At 37.9% G+C, this 27,372-nt stretch overlaps 1 protein-coding gene across 6 annotated transcripts in view; it reads right to left on the bottom strand.

Moving 5' to 3' along the window:
• The window catches only part of LOC138736953 (interferon gamma receptor 1-like), a 55,178-nt gene that overhangs the window by 17,058 nt on the left and 10,748 nt on the right, over positions 1 to 27,372 (bottom strand). For 3 of the 6 annotated variants that reach the window (XM_069887218.1, XM_069887213.1, XM_069887215.1), the window contains exons 2-3: positions 2,578 to 2,707; positions 2,293 to 2,474 (exon numbers count right to left, since the gene is read on the bottom strand). In XM_069887218.1, the coding sequence (XP_069743319.1) occupies positions 2,293 to 2,474; positions 2,578 to 2,707 (312 nt within the window). Of the gene's footprint in view, positions 1 to 2,292; positions 2,475 to 2,577; positions 2,708 to 5,563; positions 5,725 to 7,046; positions 7,142 to 18,767; positions 19,245 to 27,372 lie in introns of those variants that run through there. The other 3 variants (XM_069887216.1, XM_069887217.1, XM_069887214.1) reach the window with 3 other exon arrangements.

The raw sequence follows: 27,372 nt of genomic DNA, 5'->3' as shown, positions 1-27,372 counted from the left end.
GCCTGGATTTAAAAGAGTTAAAGGAAAGGGGTGATTTGATGGAGGGAGGCTGCAATAGCTAAGGCGTGATCTCCCCTGAGTATGCGATTTGAGTGCAGAACAATCAAGTGTTCTAAACTGGCCAATCTGAAGAGTCTTGAAACGGAGTAGGTCATAAGGAGATTGGTGATGTAGGAGGGAGCTAGTCCATTGATGGCTTTGTAATCAAACTGGAGAACTTCAAAATGTATCCTGAGCCATTTTGACAACTAGAGAAGGGAGCCGAGAATAGGGGTGATATGGTCCCTCTTCTTGGCTCCTGTCAGGGGCCTTGCTGCATCATTCAGCACGTGTTGTAGACGGGATAATGACGACTGACTAATTCCCATATATAGAGTTAGAGTAATCGAAACGGAGAAAATTAGGGCATGGATGATTCTTGAGGTCTTTCAGTGACAGGAATGATTTTATTTTGGTAGTAATGCAGAGCTGGAAAAAGCTAACTTTTACTACCGCATTACATCAAGAGATTTGACGTGTGGTTTGATGAAGGTGGATTAGTTACCAAGAGTATTGCAGATAATTTTGGAGGAGTAGGGAGGGCCAAATAAGATGAATTCAGAATTGCTTTCATAAGATATGGCTGAGGGGAATCATGTCTATACTTGTCTATATGCAATATAATATAATAACTTCAATTTCCACTCTCCTTTCAGACAATACATTTTGTAATAATAACAAAAATTCTGCTTAGGACTTTTTGCCAATAATCTTAAATTGAAACAATAACTGAGACAATGCTGCCATTAAAGGAAGATGTGTCAGTGTTTGAGGAAAAGTGGCTAACACTCACCATAGTTCGGACGAATATGATGTCTTGTTGGAACAAACAAATTTCTGCAGGGATGAGGGGGTGAGATGCTTTGATTTGAATACATCTGGCCATAAATATTGGGAGCTTAGTTTCAGGATAAGAATTAAACAAGAAAAATTGTAGATGTTGGGGTCAAGTGCAATATACAAATGTTCTGGAGAAACTCAGCAAGTCACGCAGGATCTGTAGGAAGTAAAATGCAGTTGATGTTTTGGGCCTTAACCCTTCGTCAGGCATCTGGAAAAGCAGGTAGATGCCTGAATAAAAAGGTATAAGGGGAAATGAGGAAAGGAAGGGGAGAAGCGGAGGCTAACAGGTAAGAAATAGTAGGTGGATAGAGGTGGCAGGGTAGAAGGGAAAAAAGTTGGCATGTGATAGAGGAGAGGGCAGAGGGTAACTAAGAAGGAAGATGAGGGATTGGGAACTTGAAGAAGGAAGCAGAGGGGCAAGGAAAGAGAGACAAGGGGAGGGGTTAACAGAAATTGGAGAAGTTGATATTGATGCTGTCTGGTTGGAAACTGCCAAGAAGGAATACAAGATGTTGCTCCTCCAATTTGCAGGTAGCCTTAATTTGGCAGTACATGAGGCCATGGATGGTTTGCCAGTGTAGCAATGGCGTGTATATTACCACACTGACACGTTTATCTATGCTGCTACCTCTCCACCACCAGACTCCTCAACAACAAACTCAATCAGGGACTCATTTAAGGACTCTTACTTGTGCACTTTATTGATTTTTTTAAAAATTCTCTCTGTATTCCATAGTCAGTTTGTTTACATATGTTATCTGTTTAAAGTTGATTATTTGATTTCATGTGTACATTGTGTACATTTGTTTTGCACTACCAATAAGTGGTAATTCTGCCTTGCTTACAGGAAAAGGAATTTCAGGGTGGTATGTGATATCATGCATGAAAATAAATCACATCTGCCCGGATTTCCAACTTATCCATATCCTGCTATATCATTTGTGAACCTCTCAACTATCCACAACTTTGTCAATTTTTGTGTTGTTTGCAAACTTACTAATTAAACTTACATTTACATCCAAAACACTATATTACAAACAAAAGAGGTCCCAACAGTGATCCCCATGGAACACCACTGATAACTGACCTCTACTAAGAATAACACCCTTCCATTACTACCCTGTCTCTTCTACAGCCAAGCCAATTTTGAATCTAATCTACCTGCTAACTATATTTTAACAATAATCTTAAACTGGGGTTCTTAATCTTAAAATAATCTCCTGTGACAGTTTTCTGGATAATCCCAGCAAGAGGGACCTTGTTGAATGGTAATCTAAAGATGATGGCGATGTGAGATAAATAGTAAGAATGGTGTAGATAGATACTTTATAGTTGACGTGGATACAGTGGGACAAAGTTTCTGTTTCTATGCTCTATGACTAACTCTGCTAATTGAAAATATCAGCTTACCATTTTCTTTAAAAGAGAATCTGTCAGTTATAGCATAGAGTGACTCTTGAAAATATGTGGTTGCCTTGACTTTAGCATAATACGAGCTTAATGGACTCAGGTTCACGCTGAAGGCTTTAGTGACATCACAGGAATGTGATGAAATGTTTGAGCAGGGTGAAAACAGCTGCCATTGTGCAGACCTGTACAGTAAATACAAAAGTAGCAGTCATTCCTCTTTGACTTGACAAATGATAGGATGCTTGAAACAAATGCAACAAATAAAAAATACAGAACAATACGCACTGGTAATTCCTGGTTTCGACAGTAAAAAATGTTGTATCAGTTGTCTTGTCTACATAAGACCATGTTAAAATAGTCTTAAAGTTGTAAGATGTTACAGAGAGGTTCATTGGAGGAAGAAGCTCATGATCACCTGCAAAATAAATAGCATTAAAAATAAGAATAACAATGTTTGCATACCACCAACTGAAAACCTACTTAAAGGACAAATTGGGAAGCAGGCTGAGGTTACCAGAAGGAAGCAGCTTTGAATATGTGATTACAGACACAATGATAATTAAAAAATTTATAACAAACATGTACATCAAACTGCAAGAGAAAGAGAACGAGGAAACAAGCTGTCGGAACTATGAGAAATACAATAAACACGAGGTTACGCATGATACAATATAATTGGTTACACAGGCCCCAAAAGTTAAATAAATGGGACCCAACAGTATCAGATAGATGTTTTCGCTGTAAGAAGGAACAACAGTACATGCAATTTGGGCATGTGAGAAAGTGGAAAAGTTTTGGGAAGATCTAAATCAGGCATTAAATAAAATCACAAAAAGCAACATACCAAAAAATCCAGAGATCTTTCTTCTAAGTAATATAAGAACCTTTGTTGACCTCACCAAAGCCTTCGACACCGTGAGCAGGAAAGGGCTTTGGCAAATACTAGAGTGCATCGGATGTCCCCCAAAGTTCCTCAACATGATTATCCAACTGCACGAAAACCAACAAGGTCGGGTCAGATACAGCAATGAGCTCTCTGAACCCTTCTCCATTAACAATGGCGTGAAGCAAGGCTGTGTTCTCGCACCAACCCTCTTTTCAATCTTCTTCAGCATGATGCTGAACCAAGCCATGAAAGACCCCAACAATGAAGACGCTGTTTACATCCGGTACCGCACGGATGGCAGTCTCTTCAATCTGAGGCGCCTGCAAGCTCACATCAAGACACAAGAGAAACTTGTCCGTGAACTACTCTTTGCAGACGATGCCGCTTTAGTTGCCCATTCAGAGCCAGCTCTTCAGCGCTTGACGTCCTGCTTTGCGGAAACTGCCAAAATGTTTGGCCTGGAAGTCAGCCTGAAGAAAACTGAGGTCCTCCATCAGCCAGCTCCCCACCATGACTACCAGCCCCCCCACATCTCCATCGGGCACACAAAACTCAAAACGGTCAACCAGTTTACCTATCTCGGCTGCACCATTTCATCAGATGCAAGGATCGACAATGAGATAGACAACAGACTCGCCAAGGCAAATAGCGCCTTTGGAAGACTACACAAAAGAGTCTGGAAAAACAACCAACTGAAAAACCTCACAAAGATAAGCGCATACAGAGCCGTTGTCATACCCACACTCCTGTTCGGCTCCGAATCATGGGTCCTCTACCGGCACCACCTACGGCTCCTAGAACGCTTCCACCAGCATTGTCTCCGCTCCATCCTCAACATCCATTGGAGCGCTTTCATCCCTAACGTCGAAGTACTCGAGATGGCAGAGGTCGACAGCATCGAGTCCACGCTGCTGAAGATCCAGCTGCGCTGGATGGGTCACGTCTCCAGAATGGAGGACCATCGCCTTCCCAAGATCGTGTTATATGGCGAGCTCTCCACTGGCCACCGTGACAGAGGTGCACCAAAGAAAAGGTACAAGGACTGCCTAAAGAAATCTTTTGGTGCCTGTCACATTGACCACCGCCAGTGGGCTGATAACGCCTCAAACCGTGCATCTTGGCGCCTCACAGTTTGGCGGGCAGCAACCTCCTTTGAAGAAGACCGCAGAGCCCACCTCACTGACAAAAGACAAAGGAGGAAAAACCCAACACCCAACCCCAACCAACCAATTTTCCCCTGCAACCGCTGCAACCCTGTCTGCCTGTCCCGCATCGGACTTGTCAGCCACAAACGAGCCTGCAGCTGACGTGGACTTTTTACCCCCTCCATAAATCTTCGTCCGCGAAGCCAAGCCAAAGAAAAAATAAGAAGTAAAGAACTAGGCCTCGATTTGGATGAAGCACAAAAAAGATTTATTATGATAGCCTTAGCTGTAGCAAAAAAATATATAATGTCAACCTGGAAATCAGAAGAGAGTCTGAGAGTACAGCAATGGTACATAGAAATGAATAAATGTATTCCATTGGAAAAAATAACATATAATTTAAAAAATAAAGTCACATTATTCAAACAAATTTTGGAACCATACATGGAACACAACAGAGAGGGCCTACCGCAGACCTCCACCCCCTAAAATGATAGAATGAGAAGATGACGAAATGAACTGACCCAGTGTATAAAAGTAGATGACACAATTTTCTTGTTTATTTTCATTGTGTGATGACATTGTTTAATGGGTTTAATATATTGTATATGTTGAACGTTTAGTGGGTGGGGATGGGGGTGGTAAGGAGGGAGGGAAGGGAGGGGAAAAAAAGGGAAGAAAATGACACTGTGTATATTCAAGAGGGAAATGTTTGTATGTATTTTTGGTTAATATGGTTCATAATGTGAAAAATAAAAAATTATAAAAAAAATAAGAACAAGAATCCAGATTCCTGCATTTACAAGAAAAAACCTAATTTCTTTTACAATTTCATTGGTACCTACTGTAATTCCTAACAAAGGACTAATTGCATCAAAATTTTGTATTCTTGTAAAGTTTACTTAGACTGTATACAGAATTTAAATTGCTATTGAGCCCAAAGGAAAAAAAAGTGAGTTGTCTGATTTCACCCCTATATGTAATCAGGGATCACGTTAGAATGCCAAGGATAATGGGCATCACAAAGTCAGAAGTCAAATGGCAAAGTTCAAAGTTCAGGTTTGTTGTCAGAGTACATAAGAGTACATACATGACTTCACATACAACCCTGAGATTCTTTTTCTTAGGTTCAATCTCAGTTGAAGATGGGAGGAACTACTGAAATTCTAAGCCTATGTATAACATAGCCAGAACATGTATTTAGATAGTGTTTTACAAAATCTTTGAAAAATCAGCTCACCTTCATCTGGACTGAATGTCATTGTTGCCATTAACATTAAATGGGGAAAATAGATGGCTGCTTAGTGGAATGAATAAAGGATAACTGTAAATGATGCAATCTACTGGCATGTTGAATTCTTCCACTAATCCAGATCTAAAAGCATTTAAAGCAAAAAGAAATTGCAGATTCTGGAAATTAATAGAAATATTTTGAGTTATAACAAGATAAGAAATAGGAACAGAAGAAGACTGATCTGACCATTGAGCCTGCTCCGCCATCCAATGAAGGTCATTGCAGATCTAGTCTTGGGCTAACACCATTTTACAGCTCCCACCCGATACGCCTGGATTTCATTGTATGTCTATTCATAAAACAATCACCTATGGGGACAACACAGTTAGCCAGTGCTCTTACAGCATCAGGGATCAGGTCCGCCGTTTGAATCCCACACTTTCTATAAGGAGTTTGCACATTTTCCCCATGTCTACATGGGTTTCCTAAGGGTGCTCCAGTTTCCTTCCACCATTGAAAAATGCACTGGGGGTGTAGGTCAATTGGATGTGTGGGCCGAAAGTGCCGGTTACCGTGCTGTATGTCTAAATTTAAATGTTAAAAAAAATTGCTTTTCTCTGAGTTAGAGAATTCCAAAGACTCTCAAGCCTGTAAGTGACATTAATCATCTCCATCTTGAAAGGATGATCATCTGAAATGATATGTCCTTCTAGATACCCTCACAAAATAGAAACATCCTGTATCAAATATATTTCAACCAGATCATCTCTTGTTTTTAAAGCTTCAATGAGTACACACTCAAACTGTCTGGCCATTCTTAGGATGTCATCCTCTCAATCCACTTGTGAACTTTCTTTTCTGTGCCTCCAATACCAACACATCTTCCCCAAATATGGAGACCAAAACTGCTGGCAGTATTCTGGCTACAATCTCATCAACATCCTATAAAGCTAAAACAAAACTTCATTACTTTTACAGAATATTCCATAATCTGTGCAATAACTGCCAATATTCCATTAGCCTCCTTAAGTACAGTATTTTGCATTAGAGCCCACATATTCTGAAACCCCCCCCCCCCACCCTCCCCACAATGTGAAGTAACACAACATTTGTAGTCTCGCTCCAGGTAGCAAATGTCTGCTGCCTTTTCAGTATTTATTTTTTCTCCTAGCACGATCATAGATTTTACCAGAGTATTTTGGGGCATTTGTTCAGCAGGAGTGCATTAGAAGGCACATGTTGATCCTGCTCAGTGTTTCTTTCTTCCTCAGCCTTTCGACCCAGCATCTCCTGCCCTAAATCTTACAGTCATAAAATGAATGAGGCTGGTGTCTCTTGGCCTTCAACTCACCTTTTATCTCAAGGTCCTGGGCATCTGTACACACAGAAGTGCTCGAGAAATTCAGCAAGTTATGTAGCATCTAAGGAAAGCTATGGAAAAATCGCTGTTTTGGACTTGAGCCCTCTTCAGATGTGATTTTTAACATACCTGAAGAATGGCCTAAAACATTGACTGCCTATTGGTTTCCATGGAAGTTGTGTGATCTGCTGAGTTCTTCCACCACTTTTGTGTACTGCACCAGACCTGGACATCTCCAGACTTCTTGTTTGCCTTCTTGGGCTTCTGTAGTCTGAAACACAATTTGGCTCCTGAAATGTGGTGAATAGCAGCTCGCAGGATACAAGTTACCATAGAGGACTGAAAATGCCAAAGAGAAAGATTTGTTTTCATTGCTTCTGCTGCAAAGCAATGAAAGCAGCAAAGTGAGAGCCTGCTCATCCTTGAGGAACCCACTTCCATCACTCTGACATCGATTTTTATCCAGGTCACTTAGCTTGAATGACTTCTGAGTGTTGAGGATCTGATCCACATACTGCTAATTCTATCACTAAGCAGCTATCATGCATTGATATAATGGATAGAACCTCCACCCTTTGCTGACTCACTCAGTAAATCCCATACCATAATGATACTTTTATGTTGAGAACTGGAATTTCATGCATTCATAATGCTTGAACCCTTCAATGTGAAGACTGTGAACGAGCATAATTATAGTTTAACAAGAATGGTGACCACAGGATTGTCCAAAGAAAAATAATACCTTTCAATTTTATGATATTTTTCACACCACATTGAAGATTAACTTGTTAAAAATTCTCACCAGAAATTTAGTTAAAGACTCTTTTGAGCATCGACCATGATGCATGAGTAACATTGGTAGAAACCCCATTTTAGTGTTTACCTGGAATTGCTGCTAATTTCTGCCAAGGATACAATATCTCAGTAGGCATTGCAACTCACGAAAAGTAATGGCATGAAAACTTCACTGAACTTCTAAAAACATATCAGATATAAAACAATTCAGGTCTCATAGATTTCTATAGCACAGAAACAGGCTCTTTTCTGACCAAACTAGTCCCATTTGCCTGTGTTATGCCCAATATTCCTTTAAACCAGCCATTTAAGTAAATGTCTTATTTTCTTTTCACCTCGCATAACACAAATATTTTTTAAAAAATCGTAAGCAGTTGGGAGAAGTACGGAAAAAACCAAAAGTTGGCTGCTTCACAGAAAAGGGGGCCCATAAACTTTGAGCAGAGTCTTAGTGGGAGGGGGGGCATAACCAGAAAAAAAAAAGTTGAGAATGGCTATTCTAAATCTTAACCACTCATGTAGCTGTCTGAATGTCTTTTGAATGTTACATTTGTTGCTGCATCTGGCAGTACATGCCATACGTATATGTTGTCTTAGCAAATGTAGTACTTTGAAGATCGATGGCTTGAAAGTATTATTGCTGCCTTGGGTACTATTGGTCTATTTAATTTCCTGTAGTATTGTGGTTCTTGTTATATACCGCTTGTGAAAGTTTTGTGCCATGTGCCATGTCACTGTGGCTAACACCAATTTTTAAGTAGCCACAGTGACAAGATTTGAAGAGATGGTTGAAATAAAGCTGACATAGACCACAGACACATTACAAATAATGTGATTCCTCCCAGAAAACAGGTATTTATTTAATAATAATGTGGTCATGACTGGATGTTGAGAGTGAAACCCTTTCAGGTTAGATTATGTGGTGGTGTCATTATGAGGCCAACACTGATAATCAAAAGTAGCCTGCACCATAAGAGACTGTAATAAAAACGACAACATTCTGATCAGTCATAATTCTGTATGTCATAATTTGCTACATTCCCTATCAAATAAAGATGTGCAAGTAATGCAGTACTTGGATTCCTGATGAACTAATCTATGCAGTACCAATATCCTCCCGCTAAGCAAATAATCTCATGTTAACTAACATCAGGGTTTCAGCCCTTAAAGGGAACCTTTTCCACTTTAAGAACATGAACTAGGAGTAATTTGACGATCTCCTGTCATGATGGCTGAAAGATAAAGTTCTGTAGGGAAGCAAGTGAATCCTACTTTAGCAAATAACAATGCTCAACGCACATAATGTTAGTAATCTGCTAACTCTTGCTTATGGCAAAACATCAGAAGCCACAAACTTACAGCAACTGTGAGCTTCATTGTTCCTGCTACATATTCAAAACAGGAAGTGGACTTAAAATATCAAAAGCATCCTTCTACCTAAATATAGCAACCGATAAATAAGACAAATTCTTGATGGGTAGTAGCTGAATATCCCTTTCACTGACGCATTTCTCTCAATTTCACCACAATAAAAGAGGAATTAGGAAATGGGGTTGATAAAGGGCATGGAACAACCAAGTAATAGTGTGAGTTGGGTCGACACAGTGCTCAAGGCAACTTACTGCCTGCCACACACAGATGTTAAAATATCTGCCTCTGCTGTTTTAGTAACACAATTTGGCTGGAAATTATAGGCTGGTGTGCTATGTCAGTGGTAGGTAAATTATTGGAAGGTGCTCTAAGAGTTTGGACATACAATTATTTGGATAGCCATCGGGATAATCAACATGGCTCTGTGTGTGGTAGGTCGAGGAGGTTACCAGGAAAGTTGATGAAGGAAAGGTTGTGAATGTTGTCTACATGGACTTTTACTAGTGAGGCCCTTAACAAGGTCCTGCATCTAAAGTTTAGACGCTAGGTATTCATGGTGAAATAGTGAAATGGATTCAACAATGCCTTGATGGATGAAGCCAGCAAGTAGAAAATGATAATGTAATCTATATCTTACATTAATAGTATTTGTCACAACTTCTTCACACTAATTTTGCCAATCTTGTTGATCTATAATCATATCTAAATCTTGTTCCCATCTTTCCTTCAAGTTAAACAAAACCTTCTTTAGGTGCCTGCTCTTGTAATAATATATATATACAATTGAAATAAACTTTTTAGTCATTCCATCAACCATAATTTGTTCCAAATGTGAAAGATCTTTTAAAATCATTCTGATGCTAAATAAGCCCTCAATTGAAAATAACAAAATAATGTATGAGGTATATAATATTTAATCATTAAATGATGAAAAGACATCAATCTATTATTAACATAATCTCCCAATTGAGAAATTCCTTTATTGTACCATATATTTAAAAAAGGATTATTTTTTTAAAAAATCAATAAGGGATTAATTAATGATATTTTTGGTGAAAGAATATTTCCATTCTTTTCTAATTTAACTTTATTCCAAATATTCAACAAATGTTTTAATATTGAAAATTCCTTATCTATTACACTAGATTTAGGTTCTCATTTATAAATAAACTTGTCTGGTCTAACTTATCCTATCTTATTTAATTCAATATCCACCCATGATTGCTTAATTTTAGCCAACATGGAAACTAAAAACTTTAATTGTGCTGCTCCATAATAATTCTTAAAATTAGGAAGTTGTAGTCTTCCTTATTCATATTTCCATGTTAATTTTTCTAGTGACTTTCTTACCATTTCCCCTTTCCAAAGAAACTTCCCAACTTGCTTATTTAAATCTTGAAAAAATTTGAGGTAAAGGTCGAAGTGAAGTTTGAAATAAAGATTGTATTCGTGAAAAAAACATTAATCTTAATACAATTAACTCTCCCAATTAATGTTATTGGCAAGTTTATCCATCTCTTTAAATCTTCAACTTTTCTAAAATATTAGGATATACTTTAATTTATATCAAATTTTCAAATTGGTATTAATGTGTATACCTAGGTATTTAATCTTATCTGTCCATTTAAAATGAACCATTTGTCTACATTGTGAATAATCTCCTTTTACCAATTCCACCTTGCTTTTATCCCAATTTACCTTATATCCTGACATTTTCCCATAATCTAATAATTGACGATAAAGTCTTGGTAATGATGTTTGTGGTTGAGATAAATAAACTAATACAACATCAGCAAATAAACTAATTTCATGTTGAATTTGGTTTATCTCAAATCCCTTTAATTGTTGATCATCTCTAATCTTTTGTGCAAGTGGTTCTACAGCTAGAGCAAACAAAGTTGCTGATAAAGGACACCCCTGCTTACTAGATATATTTAAATTAAAAGATTGAGATACCTGTCCATTTGTTATCACTTTAGCTTTAAGACTTCTATATAATTTATAAAATATTCTAATTTATAAAATATGCACCTGAACCAAATTTAATTCACACCTTAAATTAAAAAGTCCTATTCTAACCTATCAAAAGCTTTTTTTACGCATCTAAAGCTACAATAAGGCTCAAATCTTTTTTTGAGCTAAATGAATTATACTTAATAACCTTACTATATTTTCCAAAGTTTGTCTATTTTTAACAAAACCCATCTGGTCCAGGAAGATATTCATTAATCCTATTCGCTAATATTTTTTCTCCAATCTTATAATCTACATTCAACAAATATGTAGGTCTATATGAAGTTAGTTTTAATGGATCTCATCTTTTTTTTAGGAATAACAGTGATTATTGCCAAGGAGAAAGTTTCTGGAAGACAGTTTGTTTAAAAGTTTATTTTATTAGTGTCATAAATATCACATAAATTCAGTAAACCCATCTTTACCTGGGGATTTATTATTTTGTAAACTATTAAGCACATTGTGAACCTTCTGCTCAGTAAAGGGACTCTCTAATTTCATCTTTGCCTTCTTGAGTTAAATGTAGTAATGACAATTGTGACAAATAATGTAATGATTCAGATGTATATAACTTCTCAAAATTCTTTAAATACATCATTCATTCTTTGTGGTTTATATGTCACTTCATTATCCTGCTGTATTGCTTTAATTGTTCTAGAAGATTGTTTCACTTTTAATTGCAAGCCAAAACTTTATGTGATCCCTAATTCATATTTCTGCTTATAACACAATATAATTTTCTCTGTTCTATATGCTAACATTCTAATATATTGTAATTTTTTATTAATTAAAGTTCTGTATTTATTGTCAGAAGTCAATTTTTGAATTTCCTTTTCCGATAATGTTATTTTTTTCCAGTTTCTATATATCCTTCGTGTATTCCTTTTTATCTTATAATTTGTCCTTGTAGATAAGCTTTCAACATGTCCCAGATAACAAACATTCTATTGAATGTAAATTAGTATCACAAAAGAACTGAATATGTTGTCTTATAAATAAACAAAAATCTAGTCTTTTCAATAATAAAGAATTCAATCATCCATAGAGTGAATGCTGTCTTTCTGAAAATTCCAACTCAATCAGAAGAGGAGAATAGTCAGATATTAATCTGGGCTTATAATTCACATCTATCACTCTTGATTGATTTTGAGCAGAAAGCAAGAAAAAACAAATCTAGAATTTGCATCAAACCTATTAGAATAAAAAGAATAACCCCTATCCTTAGGATGCATTCTCCATATATCAATTAAATTAAAATCTTTAATTAAAGATAACAATGTTTTAGCTGCCTTGAAATTTAACTATATTTCTCGAAGACTTATCCAATATGGGTTCTAAGCAAAAGTTGAAATCACTAACCACCAGAATATTTTCATGTACATGGACTAAATTTAAAAAAGTATCCTGAACAAATTTCTGATCATCTAAATTAGGTGCATAACTATTCAATAAATTCCATTCTTCAGTAAATATTTGTTAAGATAACTTCCCACCGGATCTGTAGTTACATTTTGAATTTTAACTGGTAATTTTTTTAAATTAAAATCACCATTCCCCTAGGTTTAGAGTTAAATGTACCTGGCCTACCCAATCTCTTTTCAATTTTAAATGCTCACTTCCAGTTAAATGGGTCTCTTGTAAAAAGGTAATATCTACTCCTAATTTCTTAATACATGATAAAACCTTCTTTCTTTTTATGGGTCCATTGATATCATTAATATTAAAACTCAGTATCTTAACTGTTTTACCCATTATTTTCATCTATTGATTTTAGCAAATTACTAGCATACATTCCTGTCCAGGAAGAATTCCCATAAATTAAATTGGCCCCAGGTGTCATAATCCTCAATCCAATAACATTGAAGTTATTCAAAATACAGACATTATAGAAAGGTATTAAAATAACAAAAAAAAGAAATAATAATAATAAACCCCCTCTCCCCAAAATTTCAGAAGAATGAGCATTACCACCGTCCTTTATACGGATCATAGTTAAACCACGAAAACACATGCAGTTGTCAGAAACTGACAAACACAACCCCCGACTCCTGGGGGAAAGAAAAATTAATTAAAACAACAAAGCTGACAGAAGAGAAAGGAAAGAGGAGATCACACTGCCCATTCATCAATAAGTAATTTCAACAAGTACTCTTGCACTAATGGTTGAACCTTGGGTAAGTCTTTAACAAAATCTTCAGCCTTAAGATATAGAAAACATTCTGTATTTGCAAGTTCATCAATTTCAATCTCAATTTTATCCATCTTTGTCTTGCTTTTAACTTCTTCTTCTGTGCAGAATTATTAAAATCATCTATATCAGGAAAGTCTTCAACAACTGGAGCACTGGACAGTTAAGAGCAGGGAAGATTTTTTTCCTTATTTTTTTCTCATCCACAGCATGCATGCGTGACTCCTCGCACGTGAAGTGCAGACTTGTTCTTCCTGACGGCATCAACTTTGCAGAGAGCTGCAGGGATGCTCTGTGAGATAGTCTCTTTCCAGGACTGTCTCTGGCAGCTCCAGGAAAAACTTCAATGGCCGGCTTCACAGATAAGGTAGGCCCAGGTTCTTTTTCTTTTGTTCCTTCACATTTTTCTTTCAGAGTAGTTGTTTTGTTTAAAAAAAAAATTCTTGGAGGTATTTTGTTCTTGTTTGTAGACACTTAGATTAACTTTAAAGTAATTTTAATAGTGCAAACTTCAAATTTATCAGATCAATGTTTTAAATGTGGAACAGAAATTGGAACTTTTTTTCATTCTACGTGATCTTGTATAAAGGTTAATTCTTTTTTGGTTTATATTCAGAAACTTTTACAATGGTTTTCCTCTAAATCCTGAATTATTCTCATTATGTAACTTTGAAAGTATCGCGGCTGAATTGTTATTGTTAGATTCTGAATTGAAATTTAGCTTTAGTAATAGCAAAGAAATGTATTGCTGTAACATGGAAATCTGATGTCTCACTAACTTTAGACAGGTGGCATGCTGAAGTTCAAAGTTGTATTTTATTAGAGAAAATAATGTATAATTTGAGGAACAAATATTCTTTATATTTCCAAATTTGCGGTCCATATGTGATATTTATGAAATTAAAATTATAAAATTTATTTTTATATTTTTCCTGTTCCATGAAGTTTTCCCTGATTTTGTGATGTCTTTGAGGTCTCTGAGTATCAACTGATGCAATCTGAATTAATTAACTGTGATTGTTTTTTTAATGAAACATTTTGTATTTTAGTTCTGGGATTATAATAGTTTTTTTTGGTGGGGGGAGGGTGGGAGGAGTTTTATTTTTAGTCTTAGTTCTAGTTTTTAGTTTTAATTTTTTAAATATATAGTTTCAACATATATTTGTTAACACTCTGTTGTGTAATTTGGTATATAATTCTCAATTATTTGATCTTATATATGTTGATTAAATAAAATATTCCAAAAAAGTGCAAACTTTAATAAGAACTCTTTTTAATAAAATCTCCGGGATTTATAAGGGATCACTGTGTTCCCTAAGGAATCACATGACATCCCCATGATTCCTTTTCTCGATGAACATTGCCTTTTTTGGTATTTTTCTTAAAGTCTCTTCTTTCTTCCTCCAATCCCTTACCAACTTCTCATATACATCAAATTTTCTGGCAGCTGCACATGTGTTTGTTTTCTTGGCCATTTCTATCACTTTCAACTTAAAGCTCGCCTCATACTTTTGTTGCGTTGTGTCGATGGATCCTTCAGGATCGCTATCACCTCTGGACACTGCCCAACAGATCAATCTGTATGATTTTGGGTGGGGTTGACGTATATGCTGGTCAATGGCCATCTCAGGCATCATGATCTTTGGGGGTTGACGTGTACACCATATATACCATAAAACTCTTAAAATGAGGATGAAAAATGATGGGTGGGGGGGGTTTGTCAACTTATACGCTACATTTTTTTCTTAGGAAAGAAAACAAAAACTGTATACACTATTCCACAATTTGCTATGTTGCTGTAAGGTCTCAGATAGCTGTAATAAGATTTTGTTACTGCTGTGTTCAAAATACTCCTGTGATGAAGGCTGATAGGCTATTTGTCTTTCTGATCATTTGTGGAACCTACATCTTGACTCCTTTGAATATTAATCTTACATACTCTCTTGTAATTCAACACTTTTTTTTTAGTTTGTCATATGCATCAAAGTGACCTCACATTTTACCACAAATGTTACCAAAGAGCCTTTAGACTAGGAAGCAATTGGGAGTAGGTACAATTAAGTGATTGGGATTGTAATGACTATTGTCTGCACCTTAAGAGTGACAAGTATTCGATTCCTTTTATTGTCATGTACAGAATATGTAATCTTACACGATATTGTATGGCAGGCAAAAAAAAAAGTCATCACTGGTGTTGCCCAGCACCTTACAGTAAGAGAGAAAGAGAAGCAAAAAAAAAGTCCCTTCATTCTTGTCCAAAGCCTCTGGTCTTGATCACTCATTGTTGAGGAAGTGACACCATTTATCACATGAAGCAACACACAAATTGCTGGAGGAAATCAATGGTTCATGCAGCATCCATGAGATGGAAAGCCCTAAACATCAACTATCTTTTGATGACCATGAATGGCAAAAGATTGTCGATGTTTAGGGCTTTTCATCTCATGGATGCTGCATTGAACCATTGATTTCCTCCAGCAATGTGTGTGTTGCTCCAATTTTCCATCATTTGCAGTCTCTTGTTTTTTTTTCTCCATTTATCATATTGAGTGCACCTGGAATTGTGCTGTCTAACCCATGATTACACACTCCAATTTTTTCATAAATTTCAGATTCAATGTGTTATAATGAACATGGCAATGAATCTGAAACAGCCAATATCCATTAAGTCAGTGAACAGAGACCAGAGATTTAAGGGCAGGGTAAAATAACCTGGAGATGACTTCAGCAGATATATTTATTAAGGTCCATAATAAACTAGATGAAAGGACAATTGATGTCCTTTGAAATGCACAGTTAGTGTCAAGGTTAGCACAATGCTACTATAGCACCAGTGACCCAGGTTCAAATCCACTGTTGTCTGCAAGGCATTTGTACATTCTTCCCAAGTGGACACAGTTAGCCGAGTGATCATCCTTTACAGTGGCCTTCACAGTGTCAGCAACCAGGATTTGAATCCCATGCTGTCTGCAAGGAGTATGCATGTTCTCCCTGCGTCTGTGTGGGTTTTCCCCGGGGGCTCTGGTTTACTCCCACAATTCAAAAGGTACCGGGGTGTAGGTTAATTGAGTGGCACAGACTCATGGGCTGAAATGGTCTATTATGTCTAAGTTTAAATTTAAACCCATGCTCGGGTTTCCTCCCACCTTCCAAAGATGTATGAGGTTAGTAGGTTAATTGGGCATGTGGGTGTACTTGGACAGCATTGTTACCACACTATCTTTAAATTTTAGAAATTTGAATTGGAAATTTTTTAAAGATGATAAAGGTTAGGTAATGTATAGAATGATGAAACACAACAATGTCATTTGCTGTTCCTTTCTCTTGAGTAATCATCTCTGGATCTACTCCAGGAACTGTAGGCACATGACACAGTGACAGGAGCAGACACGACACATGATGAAAGCATTCCTGCGGCTGACCTCCAAGCTGAAAGCACAGGCTGCCATTCATTTCTGTGGGCCCACACATCCTCAACTCTTGACCCAGAGTTTGAAAACCACTGCTGTACGTGGATATGGACCAAATACAGGCGAGTGGAACTAGCTCAGGATTGCAACTGAGTCGGCAGCAACAATTTGGGCCAAAAGGCCTAATTCAATGCATGTAATACTACGATTTTGTAAATGGTTTTGAAATGGAAGCAACCAAGATTCCACTGAATATTATGTGAACTGTAATGGGGTCAAAACCATTGCCAAAACCGATTAAACTGTTTTTGACCATAAGATGATAAAGAAAAAAATTTAACCAAACAGAAAATGGTCTCACGTGTTTCATTGCCAGATTTTTTCTGTTGTGAATATCTCAATAAGGGTTAGAGATGTGGTGAAACAGATGCAATGTTCAAATCTTAGAAGAATAATAGAAGCTATATTGGTCTCCCCATGCCAGGTTTTGGGATTTGGATAAGAATTTCACTTGGAGTTCTGCTGCTTCTATGTGAAATAAGAATGCTGTTTTGTACCAGTCCTAGCCATTGCTCATTCATAAAATTGTTGCAATTCAGGCCAAGGTCTTACATTTGCGTGAAATTCTGTATGTCCCTAATGTCCCAAAAGCTTTTACAAAATTTGTTCCAGGTATTTTTCAAACCCAGGGCCTTTACACTATCTATAAGGAGCTCAGGATTTACCTCAATGAGTGTAATTCCAGCAACATTCAAGGAATTCAACGCATCCATTCTCTACATCACTGTGACTACAGTTTGTAATCTGCAGTGAAATTATTAATCTCAGCTCCTCCAACAATAACCTCCTAAACTCATGGTTTGAAAATATATTCTTTTATTATTGCTGCGTCTAAATATGGGATCCAATAACTGTGGGAACACCTTTATCAGAAGGCGGCGGCTCACCACTGCCATTATCTTGAGGTTCATTATCGATGGCTGCCTCTATTAATGATGCCCACATTTTGAAAAACAAATGAATAAAATCTAGAGGTCAATGAAGTGTAGAAATTTAGGTGTTATGTCAGTAAATCTGTACTCCTTGGCAGTGTGAACAACTTATGGATTTTTTCAGACAAAATTTGCCCCAATGTACTAATTTCAAAGATTATGTAAGAAACAAATATTCTTGGTTTTAAATATGCTTGTATACCTTGTGCTTTGCTACGTGAAGTGAGTGAATTTTATAGATATGAAGTCATAATTATTGCTTAATAACCCTTCATGTCCCAATTCTTTTTGTAGAATATATTTTTCAGATAAATATTACAAAATTGTTTTAATTTCAAATATTAAAAAATTATGTTATTTTCTTTTTCCAAGACTTAATGTTGCTACTTCCACTTCGGAATTTATCCCATGGAACATTGTACAGAACAGGCCTTTGGCCTACAATGTTGTGATGATGACCTATGTAAACCTGCTTTACAACAATCTAATCCTTCCCTACCTCACAACTGTAACCCTCTATTTAAAAAAAAATCCGTGTCCCTATCTAAGAGTCTTTTGGATGGCCCTGTTGTACCAACCTTCACTACTGCTCCGGACAAGGCATTTCAGACAGCTACTACTCTCTGTAATAAACTGACCTCTTATGTCTCCCCTAAACCATCTTCACTCACTTAAACAAATGTCCTATGGTATTTGCTATTCTCACCCAGGGAAACAGGTGCTGACTGTCCACCATATCTATTCCCCTGTTAATTTTATATATCCCCATTAAGTCACCACTCATCCATCATCACGTTAGAGAAAAGCCCCAAGTTGGTCAACCTTCTTTCTCCAATTCTGTCAACATCCTGGAAAATCTCCTTGGAACCCTCTCTAATGCTCACACATCCTTCCTGTAATGAGGTGACCAGAACTGATCTCCAAGTGTGATCTAACCAGCTGCAACATTACATCACCGCTCTTGAACTCAATCCCCCGACTTAACCACAATATTAATTTGAGTAGTAACCTTGAGAAATTGTGAAATATAAAGTGTTCACCATCATTACTCTGGAGACAAAGTCTTGGAGAACAGGTTCACCTTTATTTCGGGTCTGCAGAGCCAGGTGTCTCTTAGTCCCAAGACACACCGGAGGTCCAAAATCATCACTCTTTTGTACAGTCCCACGCTCAACATCACCACACCTCCTTATGGTTCCTTCCAATCGGGTCTTCAATATGGACTACAAGGGTTTTTCCACAGGTTGAACTCAGAACTCACAATCCTTCTTCAAAATGGAGTTTTCAAACATGCTTTCAAAAGCCACCGCAGAAGTCAGTTTCTCTCTCTCTCTCTTTTTTTCTCTCACTAGTTATGACAAAGAAGATTTCAGACGTGGCATTGATGTAAAAACGTGGCTGTACATTCAGGTCAGGCGGCAGAGTGCAGTGCTCCGCTGATTATCCTTCCCCGAGAAGGGTTAGAATTGATGCCTCGGAATCAGCCACAGCACATTCTGGAAGGTATGTCTTTAGCTGTAAGGGCAAAGAACCTCCATTTTTACAGAATGATGTTTTCTTTGCTTGAAAGTGTCTACAGAAGAAAGAATTATAAATCAGGGGAAATATATACCCTGTGAAAACTACAAGAAATGTTGTTAATAGCCCACCATGCTCCTGACAGAAGTAAAAATCCAATGGGCTTTATTAACTATATCAGATCAACTTAAAACACGAATGGAACTTAACCCTAGTTTTTTCCCCTGTACCATTAAATTTGAATCCTATTGTGTGAAGAGCTGCGTAAGCGATGAGTTGTCTGGAATGTAAGCCCCTCCCAGAAAGCACACCAGACTTCTACTGCAGATCATACCAGTCTCAGCTTAATTTAATGCAATCTTTACTCAGTGCTTGCCAAAAAAAAAATCAACATTGGTGTTACACCATTTTCAATTAGTCTTAAACAAAGAACAATCTTTGACTGTTGGACCGAGTAGTAAAGGGAGAGAGAGCAGAGGTACCTTTGAAACCCAAAATGAAATACATCTAACATTCAGTGGCAGCTCTCCTGACATCTAACCAACAGGTGACTCAATGCAGACCTGTTCCTGTTGTCAGCCCACATCCAAGGGAGAGTTAGGAAAACGGAATATAAAGCTAGATTGTTATCGGATCACTCACCCCTGTTATTAGCAATAGAGCAGGAGGACATCCCACCAAGAACGTATAGATGGAGATTAAACTCCATGCTACTTAAAAGACAGGAATTTAGAGAATTCATTGAGTGCCAAATTAAAAAGGTACTTTGAAATAAATAGAATCAGTGAAAGATTAATTTATATTATGGGATGCAATGAAAGCTTTCATCAGAGGGCAGATAAGTTAAGTAACTAAGATGAAGAAGGACTACAATCGGGAAATAGAACAGCTGGAAAGGGAAATGGTAAGTACAGAAAAAGAATTAGCAACAAGGGAAGATACAACAAAAAGAAGAGAATTGGCGGACAAAAAAATAAAATACAAAACACTACAAACGTACAAAGTGAAGAACATAATGAAGACAAAGCAGAAGTATTATGAGCTAGGAGAAAAAACGCACAAAATACAAGGTTGGCAACTTAAAGCAGAACAAACTAAAAGAACAGTATTGGCATCAAGGAAAAAGGACAAACAAATTACATACAACTCAACAGAGATCAATGAAAACCAAGGAATTCTACGAGCAATTATAATCGAACTGAGAACGAAGGGAAAGAAGACAAAATAGATCAGTTTCTAGCTAAAATTGAACTACTGAAATTGCAAGAAGAGGAGCAAAACAAATTGATAAAACCATTTGAAATAGAGGAAATACAGGATATATTAAAAAAGCTACCGAACAATAAAACACCGGGAGAGGACAGACTCCCAATGGAATTCTATAAAACATTTAAAGACTTATTAATTCCTCCTCTCCTGGAAGTAATGAACTAGATTGAAGAAACACAAAACATGCCAGATTCATGTAAAATAGCAATGATTACAGTAATACCAAAGACGGGGAAAGATCCACTAACACCAGCATCGTATAGACCAATATCTCTACTTAACTCAGATTATAAGATAATAGCTAAACTATTAGCAAACAGATTGGCCGACTGTGTAACAAAAATAGTAAAACTAGATCAAACTGGATTTATTAAGAAAAGATGAACAATGGACAATATCTGTAAGTTCATTAACTTAATCCATGCAGTACAAGGAAATAAGATGCCAACAGTGGTGGTTGCTTTAGACGCAGAGAAAACCTTTGATAGAGTAGAATGGAATTATTTATTCAAAGTACTACAAAGGTTCAACCTACCAGATAAATATATTAATTGGATAAAAGAATTATATAAGGGACCATTAGCGAAGGCTATATATATGGATATCCGATGCGCTCTAGTATTTGCCAAAGCCCTTTCCTGTTCACGGTGTCGAAGGCTTTGGTGAGGTCAACAAAGGTGATGTAGAGTCCTTTGTTTTGTTCTCTGCACTTTTCTTGGAGCTGTCTGAGGGCAAAGACCATGTCAGTAGTTCCTCTGTTTGCGCGAAAGCCGCACTGTGATTCTGGGAGAATATTCTCGGCGACACTAGGTATTATTCTATTTAGGAGAATCCTAGCGAAGATTTTGCCTGCAATGGAGAGCAGCGTGATTCCCCTGTAGTTTGAGCAGTCTGATTTCTCGCCTTTGTTTTTGTACAGGGTGATGATGGTGGCATCACGAAGGTCCTGAGGCAGTTTTCCTTGGTCCCAACAAAGCTTGAAAAACTCATGCAGTTTGACATGCAGAGTTTTGCCGCCAGCCTTCCAGACCTCTGGGGGGATTCCATCCATACCTGCTGCTTTGCCACTTTTCAGTTGTTCGATTGCCTTATATGTCTCATCCTGGGTGAGGACCTCATCCAGCTCTAGCCTTAGGGGCTGTTGAGGATTATCCAACTGCACGAAAACCAACAGGGTCGGGTCAGATACAGCAATGAGCTCTCTGAACCCTTCTCCATTAACAATGGCGTGAAGCAAGGCTGTGTTCTCGCACCAACCCTCTTTTCAATCTTCTTCAGCATGATGCTGAACCAAGCCATGAAAGACCTCAACAATGAAGACGCTGTTTACATCCGGTACCGCACGGATGGCAGTCTCTTCAATCTGAGGCACCTGCAAGCTCACACCAAGACACAAGAGAAACTTGTCTGTGAACTACTCTTTGCAGACGATGCCACTTTAGTTGCCGATTCAGAGCCAGCTTTTCAGCGCTTGATGTCCTGTTTTGCGGAAACTGCCAAAATATTTGGCCTGGAAGTCAGCCTGAAGAAAACTGAGGTCCTCCATCAGCCAGCTCCCCACCATGACTACCAGCCCCCCCACATCTCCATCGGGCACACAAAACTCAAAACGGTCAACCAGTTTACCTATCTCGGCTGCACCATTTCATCAGATGCAAGGATCGACAACGAGATAGACAACAGACTCGCCAAGGCAAATAGCACCTTTGGAAGACTACACAAAAGAGTCTGGAAAAACAACCAACTGAATAACCTCACAAAGATAAGTGTATACAGAGCCGTTGTCATACCCACATTCCTGTTCGGCTCCGAATCATGGGTCCTCTACCGGCATCACCTACGGCTCCTAGAACGCTTCCACCAGCGTTGTCTCTGCTCCATCCTCAACATTCATTGGAGCGCTTTCATCCCTAACGTCGAAGTACTCGAGATGGCAGAGGTTGACAGCATCGAGTCCACGCTGCTGAAGATCCAGCTGCGCTGGGTGGGTCACGTCTCCAGAATGGAGGACCATCGCCTTCCAAAGCTCATGTTATATGGCGAGCTCTCCACTGGCCACCGTGACAGAGGTGCACCAAAGAAAAGGTACAAGGACTGCCTAAAGAAATCTCTTGGTGCCTGCCACATTGACCACCGCCAGTGGGCTGATAACGCCTCAAACCGTGCATCTTGGCGCCTCACAGTTTGGCGGGCAGCAACCTCCTTTGAAGAAGACCGCAGAGCCCACCTCACTGACAAAAGACAAAGGAGGAAAAACCCAACACCCAACCCCAACCAACCAATTTTCCCCTGCAACCGCTGCAACCCTGTCTGCCTGTCCCGCATCGGACTTGTCAGCCACAAACGAGCCTGCAGCTGACGTGGACTTTTTACCCCCTCCATAAATCTTCGTCCGCGAAGCCAAGCCAAAGAAAAAATAAGAAGTAAAGAACTAGGCCTCGATTTGGATGAAGCACAAAAAAGATTTATTATGATAGCCTTAGCTGTAGCAAAAAAATATATAATGTCAACCTGGAAATCAGAAGAGAGTCTGAGAGTACAGCAATGGTACATAGAAATGAATAAATGTATTCCATTGGAAAAAATAACATATAATTTAAAAAATAAAGTCACATTATTCAAACAAATTTTGGAACCATACATGGAACACAACAGAGAGGGCCTACCGCGGACCTCCACCCCCTAAAATGATAGAATGAGAAGATGACGAAATGAACTGACCCAGTGTATAAAAGTAGATGACACAATTTTCTTGTTTATTTTCATTGTGTGATGACATTGTTTAATGGGTTTAATATATTGTATATGTTGAACGTTTAGTGGGTGGGGATGGGGGTGGTAAGGAGGGAGGGAAGGGAGGGGAAAAAAAGGGAAGAAAATGACACTGTGTATATTCAAGAGGGAAATGTTTGTATGTATTTTTGGTTAATATGGTTCATAATGTGAAAAATAAAAAATTATAAAAAAAATAAGAACAAGAATCCAGATTCCTGCATTTACAAGAAAAAACCTAATTTCTTTTACAATTTCATTGGTACCTACTGTAATTCCTAACAAAGGACTAATTGCATCAAAATTTTGTATTCTTGTAAAGTTTACTTAGACTGTATACAGAATTTAAATTGCTATTGAGCCCAAAGGAAAAAAAAGTGAGTTGTCTGATTTCACCCCTATATGTAATCAGGGATCACGTTAGAATGCCAAGGATAATGGGCATCACAAAGTCAGAAGTCAAATGGCAAAGTTCAAAGTTCAGGTTTGTTGTCAGAGTACATAAGAGTACATACATGACTTCACATACAACCCTGAGATTCTTTTTCTTAGGTTCAATCTCAGTTGAAGATGGGAGGAACTACTGAAATTCTAAGCCTATGTATAACATAGCCAGAACATGTATTTAGATAGTGTTTTACAAAATCTTTGAAAAATCAGCTCACCTTCATCTGGACTGAATGTCATTGTTGCCATTAACATTAAATGGGGAAAATAGATGGCTGCTTAGTGGAATGAATAAAGGATAACTGTAAATGATGCAATCTACTGGCATGTTGAATTCTTCCACTAATCCAGATCTAAAAGCATTTAAAGCAAAAAGAAATTGCAGATTCTGGAAATTAATAGAAATATTTTGAGTTATAACAAGATAAGAAATAGGAACAGAAGAAGACTGATCTGACCATTGAGCCTGCTCCGCCATCCAATGAAGGTCATTGCAGATCTAGTCTTGGGCTAACACCATTTTACAGCTCCCACCCGATACGCCTGGATTTCATTGTATGTCTATTCATAAAACAATCACCTATGGGGACAACACAGTTAGCCAGTGCTCTTACAGCATCAGGGATCAGGTCCGCCGTTTGAATCCCACACTTTCTATAAGGAGTTTGCACATTTTCCCCATGTCTACATGGGTTTCCTAAGGGTGCTCCAGTTTCCTTCCACCATTGAAAAATGCACTGGGGGTGTAGGTCAATTGGATGTGTGGGCCGAAAGTGCCGGTTACCGTGCTGTATGTCTAAATTTAAATGTTAAAAAAAATTGCTTTTCTCTGAGTTAGAGAATTCCAAAGACTCTCAAGCCTGTAAGTGACATTAATCATCTCCATCTTGAAAGGATGATCATCTGAAATGATATGTCCTTCTAGATACCCTCACAAAATAGAAACATCCTGTATCAAATATATTTCAACCAGATCATCTCTTGTTTTTAAAGCTTCAATGAGTACACACTCAAACTGTCTGGCCATTCTTAGGATGTCATCCTCTCAATCCACTTGTGAACTTTCTTTTCTGTGCCTCCAATACCAACACATCTTCCCCAAATATGGAGACCAAAACTGCTGGCAGTATTCTGGCTACAATCTCATCAACATCCTATAAAGCTAAAACAAAACTTCATTACTTTTACAGAATATTCCATAATCTGTGCAATAACTGCCAATATTCCATTAGCCTCCTTAAGTACAGTATTTTGCATTAGAGCCCACATATTCTGAAACCCCCCCCCCCCACCCTCCCCACAATGTGAAGTAACACAACATTTGTAGTCTCGCTCCAGGTAGCAAATGTCTGCTGCCTTTTCAGTATTTATTTTTTCTCCTAGCACGATCATAGATTTTACCAGAGTATTTTGGGGCATTTGTTCAGCAGGAGTGCATTAGAAGGCACATGTTGATCCTGCTCAGTGTTTCTTTCTTCCTCAGCCTTTCGACCCAGCATCTCCTGCCCTAAATCTTACAGTCATAAAATGAATGAGGCTGGTGTCTCTTGGCCTTCAACTCACCTTTTATCTCAAGGTCCTGGGCATCTGTACACACAGAAGTGCTCGAGAAATTCAGCAAGTTATGTAGCATCTAAGGAAAGCTATGGAAAAATCGCTGTTTTGGACTTGAGCCCTCTTCAGATGTGATTTTTAACATACCTGAAGAATGGCCTAAAACATTGACTGCCTATTGGTTTCCATGGAAGTTGTGTGATCTGCTGAGTTCTTCCACCACTTTTGTGTACTGCACCAGACCTGGACATCTCCAGACTTCTTGTTTGCCTTCTTGGGCTTCTGTAGTCTGAAACACAATTTGGCTCCTGAAATGTGGTGAATAGCAGCTCGCAGGATACAAGTTACCATAGAGGACTGAAAATGCCAAAGAGAAAGATTTGTTTTCATTGCTTCTGCTGCAAAGCAATGAAAGCAGCAAAGTGAGAGCCTGCTCATCCTTGAGGAACCCACTTCCATCACTCTGACATCGATTTTTATCCAGGTCACTTAGCTTGAATGACTTCTGAGTGTTGAGGATCTGATCCACATACTGCTAATTCTATCACTAAGCAGCTATCATGCATTGATATAATGGATAGAACCTCCACCCTTTGCTGACTCACTCAGTAAATCCCATACCATAATGATACTTTTATGTTGAGAACTGGAATTTCATGCATTCATAATGCTTGAACCCTTCAATGTGAAGACTGTGAACGAGCATAATTATAGTTTAACAAGAATGGTGACCACAGGATTGTCCAAAGAAAAATAATACCTTTCAATTTTATGATATTTTTCACACCACATTGAAGATTAACTTGTTAAAAATTCTCACCAGAAATTTAGTTAAAGACTCTTTTGAGCATCGACCATGATGCATGAGTAACATTGGTAGAAACCCCATTTTAGTGTTTACCTGGAATTGCTGCTAATTTCTGCCAAGGATACAATATCTCAGTAGGCATTGCAACTCACGAAAAGTAATGGCATGAAAACTTCACTGAACTTCTAAAAACATATCAGATATAAAACAATTCAGGTCTCATAGATTTCTATAGCACAGAAACAGGCTCTTTTCTGACCAAACTAGTCCCATTTGCCTGTGTTATGCCCAATATTCCTTTAAACCAGCCATTTAAGTAAATGTCTTATTTTCTTTTCACCTCGCATAACACAAATATTTTTTAAAAAATCGTAAGCAGTTGGGAGAAGTACGGAAAAAACCAAAAGTTGGCTGCTTCACAGAAAAGGGGGCCCATAAACTTTGAGCAGAGTCTTAGTGGGAGGGGGGGCATAACCAGAAAAAAAAAAGTTGAGAATGGCTATTCTAAATCTTAACCACTCATGTAGCTGTCTGAATGTCTTTTGAATGTTACATTTGTTGCTGCATCTGGCAGTACATGCCATACGTATATGTTGTCTTAGCAAATGTAGTACTTTGAAGATCGATGGCTTGAAAGTATTATTGCTGCCTTGGGTACTATTGGTCTATTTAATTTCCTGTAGTATTGTGGTTCTTGTTATATACCGCTTGTGAAAGTTTTGTGCCATGTGCCATGTCACTGTGGCTAACACCAATTTTTAAGTAGCCACAGTGACAAGATTTGAAGAGATGGTTGAAATAAAGCTGACATAGACCACAGACACATTACAAATAATGTGATTCCTCCCAGAAAACAGGTATTTATTTAATAATAATGTGGTCATGACTGGATGTTGAGAGTGAAACCCTTTCAGGTTAGATTATGTGGTGGTGTCATTATGAGGCCAACACTGATAATCAAAAGTAGCCTGCACCATAAGAGACTGTAATAAAAACGACAACATTCTGATCAGTCATAATTCTGTATGTCATAATTTGCTACATTCCCTATCAAATAAAGATGTGCAAGTAATGCAGTACTTGGATTCCTGATGAACTAATCTATGCAGTACCAATATCCTCCCGCTAAGCAAATAATCTCATGTTAACTAACATCAGGGTTTCAGCCCTTAAAGGGAACCTTTTCCACTTTAAGAACATGAACTAGGAGTAATTTGACGATCTCCTGTCATGATGGCTGAAAGATAAAGTTCTGTAGGGAAGCAAGTGAATCCTACTTTAGCAAATAACAATGCTCAACGCACATAATGTTAGTAAT

This window comes from Narcine bancroftii, chromosome 6 (assembly GCF_036971445.1).
Source record: "Narcine bancroftii isolate sNarBan1 chromosome 6, sNarBan1.hap1, whole genome shotgun sequence".
Classification (NCBI taxonomy): Eukaryota; Metazoa; Chordata; class Chondrichthyes; order Torpediniformes; family Narcinidae; genus Narcine; species Narcine bancroftii.
Note: the sequence above shows the minus strand (reverse complement) of the source record. Positions and strands in the feature narration are given on the sequence as shown.